This window comes from Vombatus ursinus, unplaced genomic scaffold (assembly GCF_900497805.2).
Source record: "Vombatus ursinus unplaced genomic scaffold, bare-nosed wombat genome assembly UNPS02014170.1, whole genome shotgun sequence".
In the NCBI taxonomy this organism is placed as follows: Eukaryota; Metazoa; Chordata; class Mammalia; order Diprotodontia; family Vombatidae; genus Vombatus; species Vombatus ursinus.
Genome location: NW_020953948.1, coordinates 1,378,752 through 1,399,303, shown reverse-complemented (window position 1 = coordinate 1,399,303; position 20,552 = coordinate 1,378,752). Strand labels below are relative to the sequence as shown.

General features: G+C 40.2%; 1 protein-coding gene and 1 pseudogene across 1 annotated transcript in view; one reads left to right on the top strand and one right to left on the bottom strand.

Annotated features, from left to right (window-relative positions):
* The window catches only part of LOC114041217 (zinc finger protein OZF-like), a 43,692-nt gene extending 42,382 nt beyond the window's left edge, over window positions 1-1,310 (top strand). Inside the window, exon 7 of the mRNA XM_027859569.1 lies at window positions 1-1,310. This exon is cut by the window's left edge and continues 626 nt beyond it. Coding sequence (XP_027715370.1) covers window positions 1-687 — 687 coding nt within the window. The 3' untranslated portion in view covers window positions 688-1,310.
* Window positions 1,311-18,698: 17,388 nt separating this feature from the next.
* LOC114041237 lies at window positions 18,699-20,120 on the bottom strand (annotated as a pseudogene).
* Window positions 20,121-20,552: the final 432 nt, after the last annotated feature.

The following is a 20,552-nucleotide window of genomic DNA, read 5'->3' as shown; positions in this document are numbered from 1 at the left end:
GGAGAGAAACCTTATGAATGTACTCAATGTGGAAAGACTTTCAGAACGAGATCCAGTCTTAGTGAACATCAGAGAATTCACACTGGAGAAAAACCTTATAAATGTAATCAATGTGGAAAGACTTTTAGACAGAGCTCAAGTCTTTATCTTCATCAAAGAATCCACACTGGAGAAAAAATTTATGAATGTAATCAATGTGGAAAAACTTTCACAAAAAGATCCACTCTTTCGATACATCAGAGAATCCATTCTGGAGAGAAAATTTATGATTGTAATCAATGTGGAAAGGCTTTCCCAGATAGGGCCAATCTTGCTAACCACATAAGAATCCACACTGGAGAGAAACCTTTTGAATGTAATCAGTGTGGAAAGGCTTTCACACAGAACTCCAATCTTGCTAACCATCTGAGAATCCACACTGGAGAGAAACCTTATGAATGTAATCAGTGTGGAAAGGCTTTCACGCAGAACTCTAGTCTTGCTGTGCATCAGAGAATCCACACTGGAGAGAAACCTTATGAATGTAGTCAGTGTGGAAAGACTTTCAGGCAGAACTCCAGTCTTGCTGTACATCAGAGAAGCCACACTGGAGAAAAACCTTATGAATGTAATCACTGTGGAAAAACTTTCAGACAGAGGGCCTCACTTCATCAACATCAGAAAATCCACACTGGAGAGAAACTATAGGAATATAATCACCATGGGAAGGCTTTCAGACATAGCTCTAGTTTTCCTTTTCGTCAGGGAATCCACACTGGAGAGAAACCTTATGACTATAACCCATGTGGCAAAGCCTTCAAGTAACAGTCATCTCTAATTTCCCATTAGAAAATTCCTATAAGGTAGAAATTTTATCACCATAATGAATGAGGAAAGATATTCAAATGGAGCATAGAGCTTGTTCAGCACCAGAAAATTAATTTTGGGAGGATGCCCTATGTGGACTAAATGGGGGAAGGCCTTCAACCAGAGAGTATCTCTTACTTTACATCAGAGGAGTCATAGTAGAGAAAAATATTATGAGTTTGCTCAATGGGGACATGATTTTCTCTGGAAGAAAGAGATCACTAGACGTGAAAATATTCATACTGGAAAGAAGGCTTATAAAAGCAATGCCTTTTGTTAATGTCAAGGCCTTTACATAGAGTTCATGCTTGATTATAAATTGGAGAAATCATGCCGGAGATAAAACTTACGGATCTCAATAAGGAGGTGAGGCCTTTTGCTGTGGCAGACTATTTTAGACATCCTAAATTTCATACTAGTCATAAAACCCTATAAATATAATAAATTTTTCCTTGAAATCTTAATGTTTGTCTTTCTCTTCAATAATATTCCATAACATTAATATACCAAAGTTTCTTCAGCCGTTCCCTAATTAATTAGTCCTCACTTTGTTTCCTGTTCTTTGGTGGCACAAAAAGTCCTGGTATAAATATTTTTGTATCTGTTGGACATTTATTTCTGTAATAATTTCATTAAACACAAGGCGGCCCAATGAATAGTGTGCTATTCCTGGAACCGCAAGACCCAAGTTCAAATTGAATGTCTAACACTAGTGTGTGACCTTGGGCAAGTCACTTAACCTATTCCTGCCAGATTTTCCCCATCTGTAGAATAGGGACAATACTAGCAACTACCTCCTAGGGTTGATATGAGGAACATAATATTAGTAAAGAGCTTTGCAAATATTAAATCACACTGGGAAAATTAGCTCTTGTGATTTATTTCCTGGGCTATAAATCTCATAGTAGAGTTAATAGGCTAAAATATATAGACAGTTTAGTCTCTCTTCTTTTCATTCAAGTTGATATTCAGAACAGGGTAAAGGAAGACACTAATTGTAACAGGGCACTGCATTTTGAATCAGGATAACAGGTTCAAATCCTGCCACAAATGCTTTCTAGCTCTATGTTTCTGGGAAAGGAACAATGACTAATCGATAATATTCAGTTTTGTAAAGAGCAAACAGTTTGAAAGATGTCAGAATTGTGATTATTGTAATGACCAACCTCTATTGCAGAGGATTTATCAAGATCGTCACTACCAGTCTCCTGAATGAGAGGTGATGGATATAAGATGTAGATCAAAGTACATCTTGGGACATGGACAGTGTAGGAATTTATTTTGGTTGACTGCTTTCCTGGAAATTTTTTTTTCAATTTTGGGTAGGAGAGGATGGCACGAAGGGAGATTAGGAATAGGATTGCCTTTTCTCAGCTTTAAAAAGAAAAGGAAATTGATGGATTTGTGTGTGTGTGTGTGTGTGTGTGTGTGTGTGTGTGTGTGTGTGTGAAGCAATTGGGGGTTAAATGACTTTCCCAGAGTCCACTAGCTAGTAAGTGTCAAGTGTCTGAAGCTGGATTTGAACTCAGGTCTTTCTAACTTCAGGGCTAGTCCTCTATCCACTGTGCCACCTAGCTGCCCTAATGGGTTTTTAAAATACATGCAGTAGAACAGAAAGAAGTCCAGAAGGAATGAGGATAACTTTGAAAGTGCCATGTTAAATTTTTTAATTTCTCAAAAAGAAAATCCGTCTGTGTATATTAGAACTTGTTTCGTGTGTTTCACTCTTTTTCTGTTTTATGGTTTATGTAAAGTGCTTTTATTTGATGTTTGTGAATTTCAAAATTAAAAATAAATATTAGTGGTTTCCTTGTCATTTTCACCAATTTTGAAGGCATGACAGGAAATTGCAAAATAATTTTAATATGACTTTCTCTTAATATTGGTGCTTTGGAATGTGTTTTCATGTAGTTATTTATAGTTCTCAGTACTTTTGAAAACTTCATATCCTTTCAACACACATCTATTAGCAATGACTTTTGGTGCACAGTGGTGTCAGTTGTCTATATTTTGGTTATAAATGAATTTTATTTGTCATTTTTATATAACATTTGATATGTTCTCTAACCTACCATTTTTTTCTTATCTGATCTTCATTTATTTTATTCAAACCTTTAAAATTTTATATATTAGAATTATCTGTTTTTTAAAACAAAATCTAGTGCAAAAAAAATCTATATCTTGGATTAAAAATTCAAGTCACAATTATGAATGGTACCTGAATATGTTTTCTTCTTTGTTTTTTTAATAATTCCATCAACAAAAATTCCACCTACCTCTTCCCTCAACTCAAATGAGCCAGAAAGGAAAACAACTTCCATACTAGATACATGTATAATCAAGGACAATATTCTTGCATTGTCCAAGTCCAAAAAAATAGCTCTCATTCTGTACAGAGTCCTGCATCTCTATCAGGAGGTGCATAGCGTATTTCATCATTTGTCCTCTGGTGTCATGGTTTGTAATTGTGTTGACCAGAGTTCCTCAGTTTTTGAGTGTTCTTTTTTATTAGCAATATTTTTATTACTGTATAAATTTTTCTCCTGGCTCTGTTCACTGAACTTTGCTTCAGTTCATAGAAGTCTTCTCAGGTTTCTCTGAAGCCATCTTCATATTTTCTTACAATAGAAGTGTATGTCATCAGACTCATACACCATCACTTGTTCATCCATTCTCCAGTTAATGGGCATCCCCTCAGTTTCTAATTCTTCATCACTGCAAAAAGAGATAAATGTTCTTCTACATCCTTTAGTTCGTTGTGATTAGGACTAATCCCTCTCGTATCTACCTTCCCTGTTCTTCACCCTTCTGTCTTTTCTCCTTCCCTGTCTGTTCCTCGGTTTAGTAAAGTGTTTTTATGTACCCAAATCTGTGTGTGTGTTTGAGTTCTTTCTTACTTTGTTCAGCTGAGATAAGAGTGAGGTTTAAATATCAGCTCCCACCACCACCACTACCACCACCAACTCAATCTTTCTTTGTGGTATAAACTTCTGCCTTTTTGTCTTGATTACGTGAAATGATTTTCCCTAACCCTCCTCTTCCTTACCCCTCCTTTGCCCAGTGGGTGCCTCTTCCCTTCCCTTTCCATTCTTTTAAGGTCATCAAGACATAATACACCATTCCCAGATCTTCTAATTCCTCTTATCGTCCCCGAGGATGCTTGGGTTCAGAGGGGAAATGTATCATCTTTCTATATTAAAATATAAGAACTTTATCTTGGTTAGTCAATTGTTTTTGATTTGTGTTTCCTTTTTAGCTTCTCCACTCTAGTCTTTGATCTTCACAGTTTCTATTCTGCCTTGACTTTCCATTAGCAATGGTCAGAAGCTCTCTGTTTCATTAAAGAGATATTTTTCTCCTTTGTCGGATTATACTTCTTTCTTGTGGGTAAGTTATTCTTGATTGTGAGCCAATATCCTTTGTCTTCTGGAAGTGGTTGCTAAATCATGTGTGATCTTAATTATGGCTCCTCAGTATTTGAATTTGTTCTTTCTGGATGCTCACAGTATTTTTTTCTTTGACCTTTAAAGCCCTGGGTGTGTGATGATCCTATGAGTTTTCATTGTGGAATTTCTTTCCAGAGGTGACTGGTGAATTCTATTTCTACTTTGACCTCAGGTTCTAAAGAGTCCTGGGCAGTTTTTTTTTTTTTTAAAATAGGATGTCTAGGCTCTTATTCTCTTCATGGCTTTAAGATATAATAGCTGAACTTTATATAGCACTTTGTACCCAGCACTTTGCTAAATGATTTACGGTTATCTTATTTGATCCTCCCAACAACCATCCTATTGCAGGAATTTTCAGTCCTTTTAACAATAGCATGAATAAGGCAACTCAGGATACAGAAAGACAAGTGCACTGAAGTTTGTTTATCCACTCAAGATTGTGACATACACAGTCAGCAGGTGATAGACGTGCGTGTTCTTTAATACCCAGAAGGCTTTTACAAACATGCACATATACACATATAACGTGTGTATGTATATATAATAGTTCAGTTGTATCAGACTCTGAGATCCCTTTTGGGGTTTTCTTAGTAAAGATACTGGAATAGTTTGCCATTTCCTTCTCCAGCTCTGCTCCTTTGACAGAAGAGAAAACTGAGACAAACAGGGTTAAGTGACTTGCCCAAGGTCACATAGCTAGAAAGTGTCCTGAGGCCAGATTTGAACTCAGAAAGATAAGTCTTCCAGACTTCAGGCCTGGCATTCTACTATGCCACATAGCTGCCCATACAATTATATCCTTGGAAAAGTACCTCCTCTTTTGACAGAGATTGTTGTCATTATTGTTCATACAAACTCAAATAGGGGGCAGCTAGGTGGCGCAGTGGATAGAGCACCAGCCCTGAAGTCAGGAGGACCTGAGTTCAAATCTGGCCTCAGATCAAAACACTTGACATTTTCTAGCTGTGTGGCCCTAGGCAAGTCACTTAACCCCAGTTGCCTAAAAAAAACCACACACTCAAATAATTAATTGAATATATTTTGCTTTAAAATGAATGATAGTAATTACTCTTTGGGAAAGTATCTCAGACTTGTAAATATCTGAATTTCTTTAGAGGCATGGCAGATTGTTAGTCCCCTGGATCTTCACTTGATGACATCCTAAAATCTTATCAGCCCTGTGTGGAAAGTTGTTGAAAGAATGATGAGAAGTTCTAAGATGATCAAGTTGTTTAATGAAAAACTGGGACCTTGCAGCTGACATAAAAGGGCTTACAAGTTTCTTTTTTAAATAATGATTTTGGTTGTGTAGTCTTACTTATGAAAATTGTGGAAGTACACCTGAATAGTATGTATTGAAGTTGGATCTTTAAGCCAACTTCACATCAACAGATCCCAAATTTAAAGATTTTATTTTTGCTTTAGGGGTTAACTTAAAACTACCTTTAGGTACAGATATTTGGCAAGCCTCAAGGCTCACAGTAGCCAATGGTTTTCTGGGTTTTGAGTGAACTCTCATGTATGAAACTTGAGAATGTGATTATTTTCTTCATTTCTGATAATTAATTTCTGCTCCAGGATGGATTTAAACTAGAAAGGATGATGAAATTAAGACCTTGTATGTGCTCATTGTTAGTGGTTATTGAAAGAACATGAGGAAAAACGTCTCTTGCAACAGTAATTTGATATTGTTCTGAGTTTTGATTTCAAGTGTGATTGAATTGTCATAAAGCTAATAATCTACTGTTCAAGGGAAATGTCGAGTGCTGCTCCAAGGGAGTGTGATCTGAGAACTGTCTGTGCCTGGGAAAATTGAAAGGATGACCATGTAAACGGGATGGAAGTGAGGAAAATTAATTTTCATGCTGTATCATTTGGTTATTGGTAAAGTTCTCTTTTCTGTCAAAAACTCCACCTTTCAGTTTAGCTCAAATAGAGAAATCTCTCCCAGCCTGAACTGGTTGAGGAATGTGATCACATCGCAGTACCTCCCAAGGCCTGGGTTGGGCCTTTCTATTTCCCTTAGGAACACAGAAGCCAGCCTGAGCTCATCCACGCTACCAAGGGTGACTCATGTATCCTAGATTTCTAATAAAAGTTGAGAGTGACCTGGTCTACAAAGGGGAAACTAAGCCTGAGTAGGGTGGTTTTTCTAGTGCTGATTACTAGAACAGCTGAATCTCATGACCAGGCCACCTTCTCCAGCTGATTCTATTCCCCTCAATGATGAAACAATAGAGAGGAGTTGAGAACTCTTAACCCATCTCCTCATTAAATGTCCATCGATCAGGGTTACCTTTCACTCGTCAGGGATGGTCTCAGCCATGTACTGTCAGGAAGAAGACACCTGAATCTAAAGGGATGACACCTAGGGTGCTCACTTGGCATCTTTGATCACCTGGAGAAATCAGTGACCTCAATTTATTGGTGATTGCTAGCCTTGATAATAAATTCATTAATCATACCTGGAACTTTGTCTTTAAGAATTTGATTCACCACACTAGTGTCCTCTTGATTCAGTTTCCACTTTGTGCTGTTTCCTTTCTGAACAGGAAATTTGTTCACCTGGTTCATTCTAAGCTTGGTTATTATGCCTTGTGAATAATGTGGGACTTCCTTGCAGGACTGGCTATTCCACAGTAAAGATAAAGTATGGTTCTTACCTGGAATCAAACAGCTCAGGAACCTTTATCCTGTTATGCTTATGTTGGGTCAGTCTCTACCCTTGAAGGAACAGTCTTGATATCATTATTGCCTGTCTCTCCTTTTTCCTTTCATGGCAAATTTATATAACAAGAGAAGAGAAGGGGAGAGGAGGATAGGAAGGGAGGGGAGAGAATTAGAAGCAATTAGAATTTCATCACTCCTATTCCAAGTTCTTGTTCCTTTGCCTGAAATACCCATGTTTCTGAATGGACTCCCCCTACTCCCAAGTTCATGATTTACTTTAAAAATCTCAAAATTTCTTAGGGCAACTTGGGCAGCAATATAGAGGGCTACAAATGCTGGTCCTCATGACCTTCGAAAACTCTCCAAAAAAGAAATGCACAAAGTATAAAGAAAGGTCAGCAGTCTCCATGTCTAGGACACCAAACGCTCCAAGGAATATCTCAAGGAGCCAGTATTTACCTCATGCTCACTTAGCTCCCTGTCTCCCATCACCCACCGTGCTCCTGACAGTAACTCATGGGCTTGCAGAAGAATGCATCCCCACACCCTGACCCTTCTCCCTTTCTAGTGCCACGGAGATCCAAACTGCAGAAATTTGCTGTGGCCAGGATAGCCAGCATAGTATAAGTGTTATGTCCTGCAGAAAGGACAGGGCGGTTTATGTGTCTAGGTTTGTCACAGAGCGCAGCTCCACACCCTGACCCCCACATCCTCCCATTTTCACAGAGATCCAAACTGCAAAGGACAATAATTAGCCCAGGCTATGATAGCAGTAGGGTGGCAGTGTTCTGTACTGCTCTGCCAGAGAAAAGAGGGGAAGAGGGAGCAGGGCAGGACACCTTACACAGGGGCATATTTACTTCTCAAAAAGTTAATATAACAGAAATGCAGGAGAGCAACAGAATAACAGCTGAGAGACCAGTAAGAAGCTTAAGACAAGTGGAGGCCATTGTGGGGATCTGGGCCTGGGGCATTATGTAGTGAACTTTGAGCACACCTCCTTCAGGGGAACCAGAGTTTTCATCGGACTAAATTACACAATGATAGGTTAAATAGCAGGGAGGAGCTGGCAATGAGGGGAGAGGGATTCCTGTGGTTTCTCAAGAAGAAGGCTGCAAGGGGAATCAGGAGGCAGGGTGGGTGTTGGAAAGATCATGAGAAGGAGGCCGTTTGGATAGCAGGAGGGGATGCCACTGCTGAGTGTTCTGGGAGTAAAGAGGGATGTTCTGTGAAGAGAAGCAGGAGCTTTGTCCCAGCCCTCGTCTGCAGGGACTTGCTGACTGAAGACGACCTTTGTGCTACTTCAGGATGGGGCGGTTGGGGCTTCACCGGCACCTGGGAGAGGATGAGGGCATGAAGCCGGGGTGGGGGTGGGAGAGCCTTCGAGGCAGTTGGGTAAGAAGGGTGGAAAAGGGAAGGGAAAAAGCTCAGTAGCGGGCTGCATACCTGGGACATGGTAGGGGTCCTTTTGTGGGCCACTGTAGTCTACCACCTGGAAGAACTGGTGTATCTGTGGTAGCAGTGCACCACAGGAGCGTCTTCGAGGAGAGTGCCCATCATGGGTGCACGACTACCTCTCCCAACTTGGGGCGTTTTCTCGGGATGTTCACCATGCATTGAATTGTTTCCCTTCTCATTTCAGTCCTCTGGCATTCCTGAATTCCTTCAAGTAGCAGCTAATATCCTGTCTTCTAAAGGAAACCCTTCCCAATGCCTTTCCTAGTGCTTTTCATTTTGTTAATTATTTCCAATCTATCCTGCATGTAGCTTATTTATACATAGTTATTTGCATGTCATGTCCCCCGTTAATTGAGTTTGAGCTCCCTGAAAGCAGGGACATTTTTCCTTTCTTTGTATCCCCAGAGATTAGCACCGTGCCTGGCCCCTGGTAGGTACTTAAGAAAAGCGTAGTGAGTGACTAGTGTGCAGCTCTCTGGCTCAAGCTGCCCTGGAGATCGTCAATGAACGCACGACTCCAAAGAATGTAGTAGTAGTAGAAGTATCCCTGAGAGAAGACAGATAATTCCAGTTCATTACAATATTACCGGAATTTTAGAGAACCTGGCCCTAACACAAAGTTGAAACCTGGGAAGTAAGGTTAGAAGAATTAATCAACATGGGGCTATTAAAATGATTAGGATGCCAAAAATTAAAAAAAAAAAAAACTCAGAAGGGAAAAATGAATTAAAAAATAACTAAAAGTAAGGCCTCAATGCACTATTTCTGAGAAACAATTCTGGAGATGATAGAATTTCTTCTAGGACCTAACAAACCTGAATTTTTTGTGGGCCTACTCAAATTTAAATTGATCGGACTTGTAATACATCAGATTTCAGCTTGATGTGGGAGTGGGGTGGGGGGAGGGGTAGGAAACACCGTAAGAAATAGAGCTCTTCAGATGTGTCATGACTTGCCTTGAGATGAAGCTGTTTCCCTATCACTGAAAGTCTTCAGGTAGAGCCCAGGTCACCACTTTTTGGTGAAGTGATTGGAGTATGAGTCGGACCAAATTGCTAAGAAGTTCCACTCCGTTCTAAAGTTCTGAGAGTCTTTGATAGTTGGTCTTTTGAGAGAAATCAGTGATCTTTGCATTAATGAAGTGGTTTGCATGAATACTTGTAGAAAGTTGACATTAAAAAAGTGCATTCATCAAAAAAGAACAGGGAGGAATGTTGACGTTTTCCACCCAAATAGCCTGTCAGTTGAAATTTGAGCCATCGTTCAAGATGCAACTCACCGTCTTCTTGCAGATTGTAATGGTTAGCCAGAAATAAAGACCCACTCCTTAACAATTAATACAGAATTTTCAATCGCTATTTTTTTTTCTCTTCTATTGAGTTTTGTTTCCTCTTTCTGATGGTTCCTCCTATTGGTCTTAATTTTTACTTACAACATCACTAATGTGAAAATATGTTTAACATGAATGTAAATGTATAGCCTATGTCAGATTGTGTGCCGTCTTGGGGAGGATGGTGGGGAGGAAGGGGGAGAAAAATTTTAAACTCAAAAGCATACGGAAGTGATTATTGATAAATCAAAATAAATTAATAAAAAAAATACAGAATTTTCCACCCTCCTGTCTTAATCACATTCTATTCTGTATTCTGTTTTTTGAGGGACAGGGCACTCTACCTAGACTGAAAGTTTCATGATAAACTCTTAGGGCCTCATAGCATCTTACCCAAAGTACACACTCAAAAAGTACACACTCAATGAGAAGCAGATTCAGTTGCTGAAATTAGTTCATTTATTTATTTATTTATTTATTTTTGTGAAAACATAAATAGGAGGCTCAGACGATATAAGATGATTGGGAAACACTTCAGGTTTCAGTATTTGAAGCAGAATTAAGAATTTGGGGGTGTTGACTCCCTTCTTCATCATATAGGTGATCTTTAGCCTCTTCCAAAAACCTTCGAATTCAGTGACCCCAGCCAGTGAGCCTGGTAGTGATTTGAGAATTCTACGGAAGAAGGCTTAGGGAGACAAACAACAGAGCTGCAGACAGAGCTCGCCTGGAAATGGTCACGGACCACCATTTGTTCCTGGCAATTGGGGGGGCGGGCAGGAGAAAATGAAGGCATGCGGGCTCTGTGAATGGGATGCAACAAAATTTATAGATGAAGGAAATTTGGAGAACATCGCTCAACAGGATAATGGAAGACTTATAGTCTAGATATATACCCACTCTGGGCACAAGTGCTTTCATTTAATAATGAAATGAACGGAAAGTCTGAGAGACATAGTTTCTGGACAATTAATAATCAATTTAACAACTGGGCTAGATAAGAAAATAATAAATTGAGTTCAGTAATTCTCTCAGAAACCAAAGACCCCTCATGGAGGCCACTTGAATGTTTAAGTATCTTTGAAAAAGAGGTTGTCCCTGACAGGTGGAAATCAACTCTGCTTGGTTAACAATTAATGAAAGAATGAATATTATAAGGAGAGGCGGACCTATTCTAATTGAGGGGTTGGGAGCCTTGACTCTGATGGAAAAAGCCATACCACTCCCACCTCTGGCAATCTAGATAAAAGGATCTATTCTCCACCCTGACCTACCTGAGTTGAATAATGGGCTGGAATTCACCTAGATTAGATTCTCTTTACCCTTTAGTCAGAAGGAAACTCTCCCAGTTGGGTGGGGTCCCACCCAAGACTGAGGAGCATGTTTTATCGTCAGCCCTGTTTTTCATAAGTACTAGGTGCTGAATGAGGAAATAAAGAAAGGATGTTTGGGTCTCATATATAAAATTGGTTATTAATGTAATAAGAAAATAATCATTTTTCTCAATAATGAAATAACCCAGGATCTGTCATAAAATAGTCATTATCTTCCTTTTTCACACAGCAGAGCAGTGGTCCAGGGACCACTGAGGTACATCTCTCACATCCACTTCCCAATGTCCTTCAGAGGACAGCCTATCTGAGCTGAGGATTACTCACCAAGGACACAATAATAAGCCAAGTCCTCAGTAATGTCAGCCTCAAGCTACCAGGCTTCTCCAGGTTTCACACTCTCCAGATCCCCAGATAGAGAAACCTAAGAATTGGCTGCTTCAGACTCTACTCTCATGTCCAATATGAGAGAGGAAATGGGTGATCAGGTAATACTGAAGGCCAGGTGTACTTTTCTTTTGATCCACCCAGGAAGCGTGTCTATTTCTAGGGCAGATTGGATACAAGGAGCAAGAGTCATTTTCTGTGCCCAGCTTCTCTCCAGGGGCTGCCACTGCTGAATGCTACCAGTTAATCTAAGGCTTACAAGTATGATTCTGATGTCAGGCTGAAGTGTCTGCCCCAGTGCATCTTCCTGGTCCCAAGGCAGCATATCCTAACCAGCTCAGGGGGACTCAAATTGAACTATAGTTAATTGGCTGTTGCAGTCTCTTTTCTCCCATTCAAAGAGTGAATTTGCTGTACTACCAACCCCAAATTCTGTTTATCTGCATTACTCAGTATTTCACAAACTGAGAGAATCACAGAGATCCTCATAGAATACTATCTTCCCAGCCAAGAGTCATTGCCCTGTTATATGTTCTTGTGCCATAACAAATATCTCCAAATATTCTGAGTGCATGGGTAGTGATCTGTAGTTGAAAGAGATAATCAGTAATAAAAGTACAACATTGAAAACTGTGGACCAAGCGATTCATATTTGTGGGACAAATTTACTTACCATTTTGAGAAACGGAAGAGGTTTAGAGTTAGTGTCGATAGGGGAAATTCTGAGCTCTCTGCTTGTATAATTCCCTAAAGAAAAGGTTAAGTCTGTCCTTCAGAGGACAGTAAGTACGTAGGGCAAGGAGCTCTGGTCATTGCAGCTTGAGGCATTTGTCATGTGTTTTCATGGACTGAGAGAAGACATCAGCTGGGTGGCACAGTATGTAGAGAGCCATAAGCAGTCAAGAAGACCTGATTATGAATCAAGTCTCAGACACTTAGTAGCTGTGTGACCCTTGGAAAGACACTTAACTTCTGTCTGCCTCAATTTCCTTATCTGCCAAATGGATTATAAGAGCATCTATCCTCAAGGGTTATGTCAGGATAAAATTAAATAATTATTTAGGAATTCACAAACGTTTAAGTGCCAATATGTATGTATATATTAGCTATGTTGTTATTACTGTTGTTATCATCATCATCATCAATATATTAAAGATGAAGAATTCTTTCCATTCTAATACCCTGTCCACTGAGAATGTTGAATCCCATCTCTTTTGACATTTTGGGACAATATCTCTGGGGCCCTGTACTACCTACACTTCTTTTAGAGATATATATCAGAATTTCCAAATATAGGATCAGTTTCAAGGTCTGTTTCTTACCTATGAATTTGTTGAACATTTCTTTCGTCCCAGTGATGGGATATTCTTCCAGCACTGATATAACAACCTTTGTCCTTTGATACAGCACTGACTCATTCCTAGAGAGCATACAAAATCAGTTATTGAGCACAATCAATGCAGACTGTACACCCAATGTGGGAAAGAAGGGTGTAATATAACTCCCAAGGTAGACAATGGCATGCTTCTAAGATCCTCTATTATTATATCCACTCTTTAGTGGACATAAATGCACCCCACCCCTCCTGTCCATCCTATTCTTCACTACATTTAAGCTGTGCCCCAAATCCCAGGTTAACTTCCCCAAAGCTCCCTGGCATCTTCAGGAGAGAAAAAGGGGAAAGTTTTGCTTGTTGAATTAAGGCACTTCGTTCACTTCAATCCATTTCACAGGGTCCTACAAATATTGGCAAAGCCCATGAGTTCCAGTATATCTCATTAGACTGAATGAAAATTGTCGAAAAAACTGGGCCCTATCTAAGATAACATCCTCATGGTGAATGGTGCTCCTCAGAGGAGGAGATTAGGAAGTATCTGTGTCATGCTATGATCGTCAGGGTTTCTGCAAGACGGAAAGCTCAGAGCCTTTAAATCCCAAAAGATGATTGACCTTTCACACATCGTGCTAATTGTTCAAAGCCCACAACCCGTGGCTCTGGGTGGTTTTCCCCAATTCTCACCTACAGCGGCTCAACATTGGTTTTGTGGCTTTATTTGGGTGGGTCTTCCATGATTTCTCAAGGGCTTTGGCTATACTAGGATTTGTTGTCGTTCAGTTGTTTCGATCATGTCTGACTCTTTGTGATCCTGTTTGGGGTCTTCCTGGCAAAGATACTAAAGTGCTTTATCATTTCCTTCTCCAGTTCATTTTATAGAGGAGGAAACTAAAGCAAACAGCATTAAGTGAAATGCTCAGGGTCACACATCTAGTAAGTGTCCGAGGTGATATTTGAACTCAGACCTTCCTGACTTCGGATCCAGAGCTCTAGCCACTGCATCACCTAGCTGCCTGTATGTGTGTGTGTTTGTGTGTGTGCGTGCGAACTCTTTGTGACCTCTTTCTTGGGGTTTTCTTGGCAAAGATACTGGAATGGCTCGACATTTCCTTCCCCAGCAAATTTTACAGATGAGGAAACTGAGGCAAACTGGGTTAAGTGACGTGCCCAGGATCACAGAGCTAGTAAATGTCTGAGCGCAGATTTTAACTCAGGAAGGTGAGTCTTTCTGACTTCAGACCTAGTACTTTCTCTACTGTGCCACCTACTTGCTGGGATCTTCTCTTGTTGGCCTCCATTTTCTGCTTCATCTCCCCTTTTTGTCTTGTCCAGCCTTTCCAGGTTTCAAAATAAGATGGCTAGAAGGATGGTGATACCATTAATAGAAAAAAATGAACCTATAAGAAGGGTTGGGTTTTTGGAAGGATATTGTCCTTTTGGACTATAAAGGGTTATAGACAAAGGGCTATGAAACCATGCGTACCCTTTGACCATTACTAGGTATGTATCCCAAAGAGATAAGAAAAAGAAAAAGAAAACCTATATGTACAAAAATATTTATAGCAGCTCTTATAAGGGTGGCAGAGATTTGGAAATTGAGGGGATACTCACCAATTGGGTATATGATTGTGATAGAATACTATTGTGTGATATGAAATGAGCAGGATGCTCTCACAAAAAGCTGGACTTGCATGAACTGATGCAAAGGGAAATGAACAGAACCAGAACACTGTATACAGTAACAGCAGTATTGTAAGACGATCAACTGTGAGTGACTTAGCTATTCTCAGCAATACAATGATCCAAGACAACTTTGAAGGATTCTGATAAAAAATGCTATTCATTCCCAGAGAAAGAACTCATAATATCTGAATACAGATAGAAGTATACTTTTTTTTAACTTTTTTGAATTTTTCTTTTTTTTTTTGTTTGGTCAGTGTTTTCTTTTACAACATGACTAATATGGAAATATGTTTTACATGACTACACATGTATAACCTATATCAAATTGCTTGCCTTCTCAGTGAGGGGGGTGGGGAAGAAGGGAGTGAGGGAGAGAATTTGGAACTCAATTTTAAAAACAAATGTTGAAAATTGTTTTTACATGGAATTGGGGAAAAATAAAATACTAAATTTTTAAAAAAGAAATGATGAGTGGAATGCTCTTAGAAAAATCTGGAAAAACTTACATGAACTGATACAAAGTGAAATGAGCAGAACCAGGAAAACATTGTATGCAGTAACAATAATATTGCGTGATGGTCAACTGAACTATTTAGCTACTCCCAGCAATACAATGATCCAAGATAATTCCAAAGGTTTCATGATGAAAAATGCTGTCCATCTCCAGAGAAAGAACTGATGAAATAGGAATGCAGATCAAAGAATACTTTTTCTTTGCTTTCTTCTTGTTGGTTTTTTGTTTATGTTTTGTTTCACAACATAACTAAGGTGGAAATGTTTTGCATAAGTATACATGTATAACCTATAACAAATTGTTTGCCTTCTCAATGGGGGAGCGGGAAGAAGAGAAAGAATGTGGAACTCAAAATTTTAAGAAAAATGAATGTTAAAGATTGTTTTTGCATGTAATTGGGGGAAAATAAAATATTAAATCACTAAAAAAAAAGAAAATATCTGATTCTCTTTTTATTGATAGCTTAGTGTATTTGAATTAGGATGTTTTGTTTAACATTATATTTAAGAAACAATGATTCTTATGAAACACTACACCATGGAGGATTACATCCTCAAATATGCTGTTGAATGTTTAATAACTGGCTTCCAGAAGCAACTTCGGTGGCTTCTGGAACTCTCAGCCCACAAATGGTAAGGGGTTCAGACAACTGGTCAGAAGAAGATTACAGGAGTCCCTTGGCTGGCACTGGGTGCAAGACTCAGTTGCATCGTCCATACTCATATCCTGGTTTCAGTCCTGGGTCACAGTCCTAGAGTGAGGAGGGGCGCTAACACACCAGAGCTGGAGGCTGCAGGACAGCAGGGACCCTGGTCACAGTTCTTCTTAATGATGCATGTCACTCATGGAAGACCCGTTATTAATATTATGGACGACTTGGAGTTTCCTCCCTTCCAGTTGGGTTTTGTGAATGTCACTAAGCCTGCAAAGAGAAGGCTTATGTGTGGACTGAGAATGGAGGCTTACAATCTGTCTGAACCAGCCTGGGAAACACTCTACTACCCATCAGCAGCTTCCTCAGGGTCTTCCATGAGTGGCATGAATCATGGAGAAGAAGGGCTCCATGTGGTTTCTGTTTTAAAATCTCATTCCATTGTACACCACAACAGCTGTTCTAGCAGCATGGGCAGCAGGTGAGATACAGACACAGTACTGATCAATGGCACACACACCATCCACCAGTACTTACCAACAGAAAAGGCCAAAGATTTGTTCCAGTAACTCCATTCCCTCCCCAGACAGTGAACGAGTGCTTCTGAGCTCAGGTGCTGTTGATCTCCGAGCTGTGTGAATCTTAGGAAAACAGATGTGAGTCAACAAAGACAAAGTTAACCAATTGAGAAAAGAGGTTCAAAATCTTAAGGAAGAAAATAACCCCTTGAAAACTAGAATTGGGGGGCAGCTAGGTGGCGTAGTGGATAGAGCACCAGCCCTGGATTCAGGAAGACCTGAGTTCAAACCTGGCCTCAGACACTTGACATTTACTAGCTGTGTGACCCTGGACAAGTCACTTCACCCCATTGCCTCGAAAAAAACAAACAAACAAACAAACAAAAAACCCAAGAATTGGACAAGAGGAATCATATGATGTTAAGAAACCAAGAAATAATAAAACCAGAAAAAAATGGAAGAAATTCTGAAAAATCTCATTAGAAAAACAACTGATCTGGAGAACTGATCAAGGAGAGGCAATATAAGAATTGTCAGACTACCTGAAAGTTATGATCAAAAAAAGAAATCTGGATACAATATTACAAGAAATTATTCAGGAAAATTGTCCTGAAATTTTAGAACAAATTGGTGAAGTAGAAATAGAAAAAAAAAAACATCTACCATTCACCACCTGAAAGCAATCCCAGGAGGAAACCTTACAGGAATGTCATAACCAAGTTTCCCAGGTCAAGGTGAAAATATTGCAAGCAACAAGAAAAAAAAATTAAAAACTGCAGAAATACAGTCAGGATTTCACAAGATCTAGTAGCTTCTACTCTAAAAGAGTGTAGGCTTTGGAATGTTATGTTTCAAAGAGCAATACAGTTGGGGTTGGGTCCAAGTATAACTTACCCAGCAAAGTTGAGTATCATCCTGAATGGAAAAAAAAAATGGATATTTGATGAACTGAAAGACTTTCAGGTATTTGTAACAAAAAGACCAGAACTTAATGGAAAATTAAATATAAAAGATCTAGAAAAAATATAAGGAAAACATTAAAGGCTAATTATAAGGCACTCATTAAAGTTAAACTGTGTACTTATTGTATAGGTGAAAATATTATCAGTATTCTTAAAACTGTCATCATTACTAAAGTAGCTTGAAAGTTTGGGGCTGAGTTGTGTATGATGGGGTGATTCTAAAAAACAAAATTGGATAGGAAAAGGTAAAAAGGAGCAGTTATATTATAAAAACGAGGTGTGAAAGGAAAAACTAATACAGAGAAAGCAGGTGGGGTGCAGGGTTAGTAATGTTGGAACCTTACTCTCATCTAGATAGAAGAAGAAAAAACATGTACATCTGGAAGGGTGTAGAAGTCTTCTGAACATGTAGAAAGGTGAGAAAACTGGGGGACAGGATTGGGGAGGAACTTTTAGAGGGGTGTGTAGATTGGGATTTGGGAAGGGATGGGGGGTCTCTTGGAGGGCTAGGTGAAGTGGGGAGAGAAGATAAGGTAATGGATAGCATAAAAAGAGGCTGAGAAAGAAAATAGTGAGTAAAAATAAGATGGAGGGAAATTCACAAATAGTAATTAGAACTTTGAATGTGAATAGGATGTTCATGGCAGCTCTCTTTGTGGTGGCAAAGAATTGGAAATTGCAGGTGTTGCCATGAACTGGGTAATGGCTGAACAAGTACTATATGATTGTGATGGAATACTACTGTGCAATAAGAAAATATAAAACTCAATGATCTTAAAAAGGCATGGAAAGTCTTACACAAATGATGACTACTGAAGTGAGCGGAACTAAGAGAACATTGTATATAGCAATAGCAATATTGTTTTAATAAGGACTTTGAGTGACAGTCACTTCGATTATTATAAATATACTTTTATTACAGCATGTATATAAATACAATATATAAATATAAATACAATATATAAATATAAATATTACAGCATGTATATAAGTACAATATATAAATATAAATACAATATATAAATATAAATATATATATAAATACATTTATAAATTAAAAATAAAGTACATATAGAGAAAGATGCTATCTGCATCCAGAAAAAACTGATAAATAGATGTATAGAATAATTTTACATATATATTTATACCTATTTGTGTCTAACAGTAGTTATAGGAGAGGGGGGATTAAGGGAAATAAAAGAAGGAAAACAGACATGAGAGAAAGAGAGCGAGGGCAGCCAACATTCTAAACATTTTTATCCTGGTAAACCCTTCTACTGGGTTCTCTTGTACCATACTGTTATTTTCAAACACTCCAATGAGTTGAGCCAGGTTCTGATTTCACTTGTTAGCCAGAGGCAGTCACAGAGCTCACCAAATGAATTCTTCTCCCAAGGTGTGGGCTTAATACACCCAATGCATAAACAAAACCACTTCCATCTGCAGCTAAACACACAGGACAGTTGCGCATACAAAAAAAAAATTACATTTAAAATCATAAGAAAATTTTAAAAGGTACTTTATAATCTGTAATTGATCACAACTTGCCCTTTGGGAAGTGATTCTTTGTGAAGACACCTGGGACCATAATAAAAACAGTACAACAAGGCTTCTTTGCAGGTAAAGCTCTGTGTCTCTCCCTCACTGTAAGTTGAGTATCTCTGGAGGGTTGATGAGGGACACACCCTGGTACTTTGCCTTCTTGTATTTTTCTTGTACAGACCATAGGGCTTGCTGTGGTGCTCTAAGGGAGGTCTGGTGGAGGTCCATTAGACATGGCTTAAGACTTTCCAAGGTGTATCCCGTTTTCTGGATTAAAGACTCTGGCCAGCTTTTCCCAGTGACCGTGTAGAGGGCTCGATGGAAGGCAGCTCCCGCGGTAATTGATGGTAAATAGTTCAGGTATGGGTCAGCATCCATCAAACTCAACTCTCCCAGAAACATCGCTAAACTTTCCACTCTGGAATTGGCCTGCTGCTGATGTAGGAAATACTGAGCGAGAAACTGGTGGATTGTTGGTGCTGCCAGGTCAAAAGCAAGCCCTTTCAGCAACAGCTGCTCCATTCTCAACACGTCCTTCCGAGCGTACGCGTTCTCCGAGATATGCAGAAGTTCAGCTGTTCTTGGTGGGTGGCTTTGCTCAAACTTGGAGGCCAGGGGCAGGGCGGCAATCCCGACCAGCTGAAGCTTGCCCTGGAGCAGTGACGAGGAGAGGAGTCGGTCGGTGTAGTCCACAGCCAAGTGCAAGGTCTCGCTCTGGAGCTCGTATTCCTCCCCGGCCATCACCAGCCAGTCTACCAAGGCAGCCCGCATGCTCCTGCTTGTGTCTGGCCGCCTCTTCACGTCACCCGCTCTAGACTTATACTGAACCTCCTTTTCCCTAAGGGAGCGACAGATGTCTTGGTGGTAGTCAGCGACTTCATTGATATTTGGTGGCTTTTCTTCTGGTTCCAGTAGCACAGACATGTCCATAGTAAGGGGGGATTCAAAACGACCATCCCTCGGTAATCAGGGCGCACCGAAGGTTGTCTTGTCTCTGACAACGAAACAGCTGAATTGAAACCCAGGACATCGGCCTCAGACTCCCCCTTTTTAGGGACGGGAAGTTTCTTTCCATTCTCCCCAACTGGTTCATGCGCACGGACTGTGAAAGCAGCCTGCTTACCGGTGGTATTCCAGGGTGGGACATTACCCTGCTCATCCCCGAGAGAAGCACCAAGGCCCAAGCTCTGCGGCTTCTGATGCTCCAGGCCGGGGCTGGATCTGGGGCTGGGGGGCCACACAAAGTCCAGCCCCTTACAAGTCGCGGTGGGCTTGGCGCGGCCGCTGCCCTCGTCTGGCTGGACATTCTTCTTCTTCTTCTTCTTCTTCTTATTGGGGCGGGCAGCCTGAAACAACCTGGACAGCTCCAGCCTCGACGCCTTGATCACCCTGTGCCACAGCTTGGAGCGGGCACTGGGTCCCACGGGCTTAGCCTGCCCTGGCATAGCTGCCCTTGTAAGCCGCCTACTTTCCTCTACAACTTCTTTCTTTCAGCAGCTGTGATGTGTGGACGTTCAGTCCCCCAGAGGGAATCTGTCTGAGTTGAATAATCCGGCTCATTTATAGGAAGTAGCCCCACCCCTTATTTACACCTGGAAAAGGCGGGAATTCCTAGATTTGAATCCTCTTGGCTTTTGTGCCCAGGCCCCAAGGCCAATGAACACTTCCAGTTTGCAGCAACCCCGAGGCCCTCCAAGCCTACCTGAGCATTCAGTTTATGAGAACACGAGTGCCTGCTTGAAAGACTATTCTATCCTTCCCCTCGTTCGGGTTTACATCATCTTGCACAGAAGATTAGACTTGGATTCAGGAAGCACTGATTTTTCCCTGTTGTTACCTTTGTGATCCTTGGAGAATCATTCACCTTCTCTGAGTCT